The following is a 12451-nucleotide window of genomic DNA, read 5'->3' as shown; positions in this document are numbered from 1 at the left end:
GAAAATATTTTAACTTATTAACAATAATTATGCGTATAAATGTGTTCCTATTGCACAAATTTATTTCGCTTTATATGTTATCCTTTCGGTGAGAAAAAATTAATTTGTAAATGTCAGAATAAAAATTCATTTTTTATGAAATTTAAATTGAAAAACGTAGTTGATATATTGAAATATACCTATTTTTCAATTGTCTTATAGAATATAAAATACGAAATAGTTATCGAAAAAATTGTGTTCTTGTGAATTAAAAACTAATGTCAATTGATATTACAGGAATCCGTCGTAATCAAAACACTCGTAAAGAACATGTATCAGAAGAAGTTAAAGCTATCCTGAAAGCTAATTTAACAACGGAATATGATTTGTACCACTTTGTACAGCATCGACTGCATCAACAACTGCGAGTTATTTTGACGAAAAAAAGAAGTACCGTCACTGGAACGCAGCAAGGTTAGGACGAGATGGTGACTTCTATAAGATTTATTTACAGGGATTCACCATTTCATGCACGATTTATTTTTATAATTTTCTCTGAAGGTTAAGCCTTCGATAAAAAAAAATTGTTAGATCACTGACTTAACTCCTGTAACTTGTAATTATGTAAGTTAAAGAATATGATCGTTTCGTGAATACATTACATGTCTTGCAGCTTCCGTACCTTATCTACCCAGAATTATAATTTTAAAGTTTAAATTAAAGAATAATTTAAGTAAGTAAAAACTAGTTTATACTTATTTTAAAAAAACCAAAATATGCTACTTCATTTTATCACATTATTCTTCACTACTACATATTGATGTTTTGGGAATGTTAGAATTTAAAATTAAATGTACTAATGGAAATTTATAGTTAATCTTTCAGATTTCATTATTTACTATGTTTATACTTGCAGGTGCTTCTGAAGAAACCAATATGTAATGAGGCCTAATAGTAATACCTTTCAGTTGAAATTGATCTTTAATACTCTTAATTTTTTTGGGGTAACATTCAATAATATATTTATATATTGTATGTATAAGCCAAACACTGTTTTTATAAAAAGTTTTTTGATATTCTTATAAATTCCAGTTTATGAAATATTTCCAAAAAATCCATTTTGAATAACTTTTCCAAGTCTTCCCATACATGTACCACTTGGAAAATTCATAAAACATGATACACTCAGCAAATGAAATATGTTAGTATATTTCTGAATGGACAGAAAGGTAATACTTCAATATTCTGTCATCTTCTGTCACAACTTAATTCTTCACTGTGATGTATCTCCACTCTTGAAAAAGTTTGATAGCAAGCCATTCATGTACAAAAAGACATAACAAACAGTCTTGTATTTCAAGTTTTATGTCATTTTTACTTTACAGATATGTCAGTTTGTATTTAGAGCTGAATTTATATTTGTGAGGTTTTAATGTTAAGACTAACACTTAGTCCTATGCTTCAGTCATGTCTTATATTGGTATAATAAGATTTTCCTTTTGCAATGAAATCATCATGAGCTCTTAATTTTGATGTGGTGACTCTTGTTCCTGTATTACCTGTGCTTGTAGAGTCTGCTCTTGTTGCTTAAACAAAGCCTATTCTCTTTTTACATTTTTTATCTAGTGGATTTGGAGCTGCTTTGCTATTCTTGCTCTTGTATTTAGTTGGGCCCAATTTTTCTGTAACTGAAATTATCCTTCTCTTAACAACATTGTTGAGTAAACAGTACTTCAAGGATTCTTTGCTGGGTGAAACTAAATTTTTATCTCTGACCCTTTCCTATGCCATCTTGAAAAGTTGGTTATACTTTCTTCTGGAGAGGTTTTTGTAGTGGTTAGCTGTTGGGCTCTTTTTCTGGCATGGAATGATTCTTATTTCTAAGCTTTCATACCATTTTGTGCTCACATTTGCTTTGTCTTTGATAACTCGTGTTAATTTTAGATAGTGATGTTCATATTATTTGTCCTCAGAAGTACTTTTTATATCCTCAAGTCATCTTTTGAAGACTGCACCTCAGTATTTTCTTTTTTTAGTGATTCAAATGTATTTCTGAGTCATACAGAATTTCTTAAAACTTACTTCTTGGAGAATTGTGTGTGTAATTTTCTCCTTAACTGTTCCTGCTTGAGTTCCCTCAATAGATAGAAGATTAGGAACATTGTGAATTTTGATTTGTTTAGATTGAATTCAATGTATGGTTATTTCCAATTTGAAAATGTACATTCTGGAAAACCTAAACATTTTCAGTTAATATGCAGTGTTGGAAAAGTCATGGAAAATGGAGAAAAATATGAAATGTTTTGGAAAAATTAGAGAAAACTGGAACTTTATGATGTGCATTACATAAGTTAATAACAGTTCATCATTTTGTTGATCAAACATAATTAAGATATGGTTAATTAAATAAAATTTTGAAAAACTGAAAAGGTGTGAGGATGGGATAGATTATGAGAGGTTATGCAAGGCTATAAAGTGTAATAAAAATATTTGAAATATCTTGGTGAATTATTTTTAATCAAGGGTGGTAACCTTGAACTCTTTTGGTTTTGATTATACACCTAGGAGATTTCTACATGGATTATTTGTTGGTTTTTGCTGTGTCAAAGTTAGATGAACAATGTACTATTGAAGCTGTTATGCACATGAAAAGGGTTATCAAAGTTGTCGTGTCCCATTTCCAGCTTTCCAATTTTCTTCTTTTTTTTTAGCATCTTTCTAGGTTGTACAAAAAATTTGTCAAACATTTGTTCCCATTTTTGGGGGGTTGTTGAATGTCTTATTCTTGTGAAACAGTGGCATTTTAGAGAATCCCAGTGAAATATGTTTCTTAACAATTTAGAATGACTTGAGTTTTTTCAAGTCTTACCCCACTGATGGTGCAATAAAACAAATATTACCATAAGGATGCTGCTATGTACGGTTCCAGTGGATCTTTTCACAACTGCTTGATAGACCATTTTGTAAAACTATATTCATATATTTGATAAACCACAGATGGTCTACAATAAAATCTCTGTTTTGCTTAGTGCACAAATGAAAATTAAAATTGAATGTTAACACAATGTAAGTATGATCCATTTTCTTTGAAATTCCTTAGATAGGTGTAATGGTCATGTAACCAAATTCATTGATATGGTAGTTGGAGATGATAAAAAAAAATACAGACATTCTATAACTTAAATGTATATCAGAGGAGGTCATGTGGAACTACTTGTCACGTGCTTTGTCAATATTGTGAAGTAATTACAGTAGTTGTTGAACAAATCATTTCTAAACATCTTTTTTTTCTTGTGGTGATTATTTCAATTCCTTCTGTGAAGGATGCATTTCTTATTATTCTCATGTAAGAGAATTTTTTTAACTACTATGAAAAGTTTGAATGCATTTAAAGCTGTTCTTGGTAAATGGGATAACTGAAAAATACATTTTCAGAGAGAGTGATTGATTGTGTTACTTTGAGCAGATCGTTATTTGTGAAATAATGAGTTGGATAAACATTTACTACAACTTTGACTAAACAGCTAATGGAATGAGTTTATTAAAGCTGGTGTTAAATAATTTATAAAGAGTTTTACTTTTACAATTCCATTATCTATGACAATAATTTTTTCTGTTTTAATGTGATTTTATCTCCTAATGTTCAAATATATATGATGTATCAATCTTAAATTTCATCTTAATTCTTTTGCAGTGCCTTTGGTAAACAATATCAGAATTACAATCATTTTTATAAAATGTTTTTACTTTTATTATCAGGATAGGAAATTAAATTAATGATAATTTCTTATTTGTAACATCAATTAAATTGATTCCATGCATGTTCTATACCAAGAAAACACCTAAAAACAAACAATTATGAGAATGAAAATGTTTCAATGTTATAAGTTTCATTAATTTTAAAGTTGAGAGGAAAAGTTTTGTTTAAATGAAACAGAAACTATTTTTCTAGAAGTTTATGTAAATCTATTAAATTCCTTTTCAAATGAGTACTTTGTTTTTAAGTTAAAATGATAAATTGTATTTCATGCTTTGTTCCAAATAATTTCAATGCCAAACTAAAAGGATAAATATGTTAGGTAATCTGGAATTATGACAGCAATGAAATTTTAAATTGAAACACTGCAAGATTTGGCATACCTAGGTAAAATACCATAACTGGCTATATAGATATTTGATTCTTAAAAAGTTGATTCAGATGAAAAGAAACAATTTTAAGATGAAGCAACTATAATTGTTCATATTCTTTCAGTAATAAATACACTCCGAATTCAGCAAAGAATTACTGCTGTAAAACTTTTTTTTTGTTACTTAACTGGATTTATTTTTCTGCTCTATGCCTTATGTTTAGAGTATTTACACAAGAATTCAGTTAAAAGCTACATCTTGCTTTATCGTATAATATAGATGACAATGGAAGGAGAAAGAAGATTGTTATACCAGTTTTAGTTTTTTAGTTTGCCTAGTAATGGGTACAAAACTCCATATTTACATTTCCTACTATAAAATGTTCAGAAGAATTGTCAATTGTTTGTACTGCTGGTTAGATAAATAAATAAATGTATATCCTTTGGAAACTGATATCCTTAGAGAAAGTGTAATATATTCTGAATTCCTTTCAGATATGTGATTCAAGTGTGAAAAGTGACCTGAAAAGCTAAAATAAACTTCACGTCCAGAAAGAAATAATGCAATCACATTGTGTTACATTCTCTTTGTGCATCATTATAAGAAAGTTTGCTTTATAAGTCACTCAGAAATCATTTAAAGACAAATAATCTTCACAGTTATTCATTGTTATAAACAATTATTAATTGTCATAACAGATTTAAAATGCACATTGAAATCACTAAGGTACGCATAAAGTACAAGTTTATAATGCTCAAACAGTCGAGGATTGTACAAACATGTAAACATAAGTATTGAGTGTTGACTGAGAAAACTTTAAACACACACACACACACATTGCTCATGGAAATTACAATTAAGTACAGATAATTACATTACTGAGAATTATACAAACATGTAAACATAAGTATTGAGTGTTGACTGAGAAAACTTTAAACACACACATTGCTTATGAGATTTACAATTAAGTACAGATAATTATATTACTGAGAATATGATTCAATTCACTGAATTTCAGTTCTCGTCTTATTTACTATTAATTAAAACAAATTGATCAGAAAAGCATATAATATAATTATAAAACTAACTGAACAGTAATAACAAAGATGGTATTCTGCACTACTGGTTTGTAAAATAATGTTACGACAGCGGAAGTCACGTGACTATGGTAACACGTAATGAGTTATAGAATGATCGGGGAACATCACGAATAATCCAGTATTTGTTAGGCGCCCTCTATTCTTGTATATAAGTCGCTCAGAAATCATTTAAAGACAAATAATCTTCACATTGAATTCCAGACAGGCACAGATAGAGACGGACAATTGAGTCAAGCGCGGTAAAGTGCGTGAATCGTTCGATGTGAATTATAGCGTGTGTTTAAATTAATATGACTGTGGAAATTAAGTGTATTGCAAAGTTGAATTGAGAAAGAATAAACTAATTTTATTTAAGAAAGGACTTCTACCGGAAATTATCAAACGAGCAGGGAAATTTTATTAAGGCGCTTCTCACTTGTTGTTGTTTCGGACCTCAGTTGAAGTGTATTTACACAAGTATCATTATATACATTCACACACACTGTTTCAGATTGAAATTATTCATTTATTACATCTTTGAGCTTATTAATCGATTATTCTCTCAAGATAGGATGAACGCAATCCGCCAAGGATGCTGCAATCGGTATCCTCACTCTTTGTCCACCATATTTTGGTAATTCAAATAATTCCACTCTTAACTGGTTGCGTGTATTCATCCCTGTTAGTATTATGAAAATATGGAGAACCAGCTGGTACACATAATCAAGCATGCATGGTAAACTTAACCATTTTTCACCAAAATATACTTGTTTGTTTCCAAAATGTGACATGATAGTCTAATGTTAGTGTTTGAAGTTGTACGGTATAATTTTATAGAAAATATTATTGTAATCTTTGTGAATGCTAATGAGGCTGCTGTAATGAGATGCATGCAATTACGTGTTACGACAGGGGAATTCACGTGACTCTGGTAACACGTAATGAGTATATAGAACGTTCGTGAATGCTCGAGTGTTTGCTAGATGTGCTGTTTTCTAATATTTAAGCTCGACAATCAATCGTAACTGGAATAGCAGACAGAGAGATTGAAGATATAGACGAACAATTGAGGTCAAGCGCGGTAGTAAGTAAAGTGCGTGAATTTTTCGTTGAGAATTATAGCGTGTGTTTAAGTTAAAGTGACTGTGGAAATTAAGTGTATTGCAAAGTTGAATTGAGAAAGAATAAACTAGTTTTATTTAAGAAAATACTTGTATCGCTGAAGTTTCATCTGAAGAAATTATACGGAAAATTAGCAAACGACCAGAGACGTAACATACGTATCTGTGCCGTTTTCGTATGTAATATATTGTTACGTATCTGCTCCTTTGTTAATTTCCGGTATAAATTCCTTCCGAGGAACTTCAGCGATATAAGTCCTTTCTTAATTTAAACTAGTTTGTTCTTTCTCGATAGAACTTTATAATACACAGAATTTCCACAGTCAATACGTTTGCAATCTCGATAACAAAACACACATATTACTGTCACTACCGCTCGCTTGACTCGATTATCTGTCTATCTGCAATTATTTCTCTGCTTTATTTGCCGGGTTTATATACTAAAAAAGAGGGCGCCTGGAACAGACTAGAGTTGCCAGGAAAAGTCACGATCCTTCTAGAAACTCCAGCGCGCATTCTCCCAGCGTCACGTGACTTCCGCTGTCGTAACAATATTTTGGATTTTTAAAGAAACTTTGTAGTATTAAAAAATTGAAATTGATGAGTTTCATATTATAAAAGTTTGTCTTTTAAGATACAATTTGTTTCTTAAAGTCAAAGAATTAATGATGTGAGGAAAACTGTGTGCATTCCACGTGACTTTGAATTGGCCATACTAACATAAAGTCACAATTCAAAGTGACATGGAATGCACCTTTTGGGCTAATACAAATTTACTATTTTGAGATAAATTTAAAATGTTAGTGAAATTCCAATCCACGAGACTCGTATTCTTATTTCCAACTTGTTTGGATTTTTAGACATTTTCTAACTTCCCTTTGTTAAATATGATAGACATCTTGAGGTACAACAATTTAGGATTAAGTTCCTATATTAATCCTGTTTTGTTGTACATAAAAACTTAGTACAAAGATGATGTAACATCATAACATTTTGAAAATACTATTACCATTCGTGGGTTTTCCCCCTTTGGTTTCTTAGGGCTACTCTACTGAAGCTACTGAATTTTTGTTGATGAAAATAAACATCACTTCTTTACGTTGATTATAATTAACTGACATAGTATTCTCAGGTATTTACTGAACGTTATTACCCTTGTACGTGACCAATTGGAGTCAGTCAGGTTGAGAAAATGATATAGGATTTTTACGGAAGACTGGGATATTTGGTACTAAAACTAAATTTCTGTTAAAGAAAATAGCATCGTCACAAAGAACTAATATATAAGACTTTAGTACACTGTTACTAATTAAACTAAGATATCATTAAAAATAATTGTACTTTGTTTTAATGTGATAAAACTATTAAAATTCTTGTCAGTGTGGGGGCTGGCATGGCCAGGTGGTTAGGGCGCTCGACTCGCAATCTGAAGGTCTGGGATTCGAATCCCCGTCCCACCAAACATGCTCGCCCTTTCAGTCGTGGGGGTGTTATAATGTGACGGTAAATCTCACTGTTCGTTGGTAAAAGAGTAGCACAAGAGTTGGCGGTGGGTTGTGATGACTAGCTGCCTTCCCTCTAGTCTTACACTTAGTGTAGGGGCTAACTACTACTCCTTGAGTGGCACCCGCCTCCGGAGTGCAGCACTCGGAATAGGTGCCATCAACATTCATTCTGATGCTCCTATCTTCCAGGAAGTTAGAAACCCAGCGAACAATTTCTATAGGGAGTCCCAATTTGGACAGTTTGTATCTTAGTCCGTTGTGCCATACTTTATAGAATGCTTTTTCAATATCTAGGAAGCATGCGACTGTTCATTTTTTTATATTAAAGCCGTGTATTATTTCTTCCGTTAATTTTATGAGATGATCTGTTGTTTATCTTGCTTTTCGGAAGCCATTTTGTATTTCCGGGAGTATTGATTTAGTTTCAAGATAATTTATGCGTCTACTATTTATGATTTTTTCAAGTAATTTTCCTAGATTGCTTGTTAGACATATGGGTCTGTAATTTTCAGGGTTATTCGCTGATTTTCCTTTCTTTTCGAACATAAGAACAGCGGCCTGTTTCTAAGCGATTGATATGTATCCTGTTTTTAGAGATAAGTTGTATAAAGATGTTCTAATGATCTCAGAGAGCCTTTCTTGTGTGATATGTTTTGAATTTTGTCTTGTCCTGGTGCTTTGTTTTCAAAAGTTTTATGTTTTCTTGTACTTCTGCTGTTGTGATGGGTCTAATAAGTTGTTTTGTTGTGTAGTCGTGTTCCGCTTCTGCTGTTGTACTATTGCGTTGAGTGTCCTTTGTGAAATGTGGTGTATACATATTACGATTACTTGTGATATAATTATTTACTATGTTCATAAAGTGGTTGTTCATGTTTGAATCGTCTGGTGTTTGAATGTTTTAATGAACGCTCACATGATTTGGTTTGGTTTGAATTTCACGAAAAACTACACAAGGGCTATCTGCGCTAGCTACCCCTAATTTAGCCGTGAAAGAATAGATGGAAGGCAGCTAGTCATGACCCACCACCAACTCGTAGGCTACTCTTTTATCAACGAATAGTGGGATTGAACGTCACATTATAACGTCCCATGGCTGAAAGGGCGAGCATGGTTGGTGGGACTGGAATTTGAACCCACGACCCTCAGAATGTGAGTCGAACACCATAACCTCCTGGCTATGCAAGATTTCGTTCACATGAGCATGAACTTAATGGCAGTATGTTTTTTTTTTACATCACCAAAATAGGGGATCCGGCCGAACCCTCTCGACCCCCTGCGTACCTGCGTGACCATCAAAATTGATATGATACTAGGACTTTTTAGCGTTTAAAAAATTAAATGTCCACAACATTAATCATGACTTTATTAAGTACTGAAGTTTGTTTGTTAAGCACAAAGCTATACCATGGGCTATATGTGCTGCTCACCACGGATATCAAAACCTGACATTTAGCTTATAAGCCCGAAGACTTCGCGCGGAGCCACCGGTGGCCTTAAGTAATAAAGTAGTGCCATGAAATTTTTTGGATACGGTGTTGGGTGAAACTACAACTTACAAATAGTTGAAATGCATAAAAAAGCTGTTTATTTTTTTATTGAACATGGGTTTTTGAGATTGGTGAAACTAGGGCACTTAGTGGTAGTTTAAATTCTTAAATATTATGTTCTCCTCTATTATTAACTTCCATGCCATGGCGTTGTTACAAAGTTAGGCCCAAAGACGTATAAACTTCTTTCGTTAAGCCCCTACGTTCTTAACGCCTCATTCTAGAATTTACTGTAACGTTCTATGCCATTTATTTTAGGCCTAGTCCTAATCTCGTTTCCAGAAAATCTTGACATGGAAAATGTTACGTCATAACAAACTACCACAAGACGCGTATCGGCCAACATATAGAAAAATAAACTGAATAGCAAAATATAAAACATATATAGTAAGAAATATTTTAATTATAATAATATAATTATGTTTGCGTAACAATAGATTTTCTATTGAAAATGACATAAAATCGTAAATTATACTTCATGTATTAATCTTATTTTAATGTAAGTACTTATTATTTTCCTTATTTCACTACATGAAAGCTTTGTCATTAGAATAATGAGTATTAAGTATATAAAGACTTCTTACACGGAAAATTTCCAAATATTTGAAGAAGTGTGTGATTCATTCTGATCTGATGGAAGAAATGTTCGTGCCAGAAATATCAGTAACGAGGTTATTTATTGCTTACAACAAAACTGTTTCATACCTTTCTTATTTTTAACTACACATAACTATACATGACATTAAATGTGTCGTTGTTAGTTTTCGTTTGTTTATTTGCACGATGATTAATTATTTTCCTAAAACCTTTGTTCTTTCATTTAAAACTTTTGATACTGAAGATAAGCAAACCGTAACCGTTTAGAGTGAGGAACTTTCAGTAACATCTAAATTTAGAACATCGCGGATATATAACGCGTTCGAAGACTAACTAGTCACAAATACATGTATTACAGAGGGAACACGGCAAATACTTTTTACACGCGTACATGGCTTCAGGAGGTAAGGAAAGTCCTCCTCTAACTCGAACTATTCGGACATCTTTTACAAAGGTAAGATTAATCCTATAATAAGATAATCATTTGTTGCAAACTAATATATTTGTTCACGTCTTTCCTTATAGTTTTGAAGCTTCTCGTATTATCCATCAAGGTATACGTCAAAAAACGAAATTATAAGATACATAAAATTTTGAATTTACATTGTTAATTAGTATTTAGGTTTTTACTGCCGTTTAATAGCACTCATGTCTAAAATATACTCTTCATAAACAATAAATGTTTAATGCACGAAATTGTAGTAGGGAATTCATATAGTTCAATTTTCTTCATGGGTTGTTATCTAGTAAATTTTAATAACTAGCTGGCTGTTTTTGGTTTGGCATGACGACTAAAGTGACTTGAAGGAAAAAATAACTTAAAAAATAATATCGCACTATTCATATATAATTTTCAAAAAGTATTATGAACTTATAAAAATGTCTGTGTTTTTTTATTCATGTTTAAATAAAATAACTTTGAAGAAACCGCTATTAAACTCTTGATGTTAACTATGGTAAACATTATTTCTAAGTTATTATGTATAAAAAACTTGTTTATTATACGAAAAGACATAACTGTGAAAATTGAAATGATATTCGATATGAACTGAAATATAAGTCGCCTCAACTTGTTTAGAATAATGTGATTTTCAGAATCCAAAAATAAAGTGTACATAGAAACCATGAAATTATTACTCCAAATTCGAATTTCACATTTTGATTTTAACTTATATGTCTGGTTGAGCCAAAATTCAAAACAGAGTTACTAAATTGGCGGTTACATTAGTTTTAATGTGAATAGCCACCAACAGACGCTCCTTAAATGCAATAATACTTATTCCCCAGATGCCAGGTTGGATTGTATCAATTAATATATTCTACTATATAAAGCAAAGTGTGTGTCCGGGAAAAAAGTACACGGTCGTATATCTTATCATTTCATATCTGTTCCTTATACGTTTCCACATTTCTTGATTAATCAGCACCAAACTTGACACAGTGATACAGGGCGAAATGAGGAAGGTCATGGGGGTGGGGGGTTGACCCCCATCTAATTTCATATTGATGGAATTTTTGAAAACAGTATGTCTTTTTTTTTGGTATTGGTAGCTTTATGTATTTTTATTGCACCTTAAATGTTTATTATGTAAAGAAAAATCATAGAAGCACAATTTCCTATCCTTTGTTATTAACAAGCTTTTATTTCACCCGTCCAACAGACGGGTACTCCAGGTAGTATGAAATAAAATAATTGATAATTCATTACAGTGGTCAAATTTTGTACACTGATATAATTGAATAATTTTTAGTCATTGCTTCATGTACGATTGATTGAGATTGGAATTTCTGTGGTATTAAATTTTACAAAAATCACGTATTTCTAATAAATTTACGAACAAAATAAACTGTGTACAGTGTTAATGTTTTCCTTATTCCGCCCAGTTGTTTATCACAGATGTTATTTTATGTTACATGAAAGGGGATCTATGGTTTCTTAAAAGTATATTATTTGTCATCTCTTTGTCATACTGATCTTGCTAGAAGCTGCGATATGACGCATTTGCTTTATTAAGATACTGAACGAGAAAAACAATCTTGGAAAAACATCAAATTAAAAATTTCATGTATTATTCATAGTTAAGTACTCTAGTGAAGTCAACTTATATTTTTACGATTTGTTATTAAGTTTGACTACAAAGTGAAACATTTAATTAACTGAAATATTTCGCAAAGCCCATGTTGGATTGTGTTTACAAGAGTTTGCAATCAAATATTTTCAAATATTTAACGCTAATAATGAGAAATAATTATATAAACGTTAAAATAAATGGGTTATTTTTTATTTATTTTAATAATTGAGCTCATACTTGTAATTGTTTTCAGATAATTTTGAAATACTGGTACTATTTTTTTTAATAGAAATGCCATTAAAGATATATAATTTCATAAGAAAGATGATGGTCAGGTGGTTAGGGAACTCGACTCGCAATCTGCGGGTCGCGGGTTCGAATCCCCATCACACCAAATATACTCGCCTTTTCAGCCGTGGGGGC

At 31.6% G+C, this 12451-nt stretch overlaps 1 protein-coding gene across 3 annotated transcripts in view; it reads left to right on the top strand.

Moving 5' to 3' along the window:
• Positions 1–413: 413 nt before the first annotated feature.
• The window catches only part of LOC106465992 (BAG family molecular chaperone regulator 2-like), a 42046-nt gene continuing 30008 nt past the window's right edge, over positions 414–12451 (top strand). Inside the window, exons 1-2 of one of the 3 annotated variants that reach the window (XM_013926242.2) lie at positions 414–453; positions 10315–10410. In XM_013926242.2, the coding sequence (XP_013781696.2) occupies positions 10348–10410 (63 nt within the window). In that variant the 5' untranslated portion in view covers positions 414–453; positions 10315–10347. The remainder of the gene's footprint in view (positions 454–10314; positions 10411–12451) is intronic. The other 2 variants (XM_022393957.1, XM_013926241.2) reach the window with 2 other exon arrangements.

This window comes from Limulus polyphemus, unplaced genomic scaffold, assembly GCF_000517525.1.
Source record: "Limulus polyphemus unplaced genomic scaffold, Limulus_polyphemus-2.1.2 Scaffold2115, whole genome shotgun sequence".
In the NCBI taxonomy this organism is placed as follows: Eukaryota; Metazoa; Arthropoda; class Merostomata; order Xiphosura; family Limulidae; genus Limulus; species Limulus polyphemus.
The sequence above is the reverse complement of the archived record's forward strand: the minus strand, read 5'-3'. Positions and strand labels throughout refer to the sequence as shown.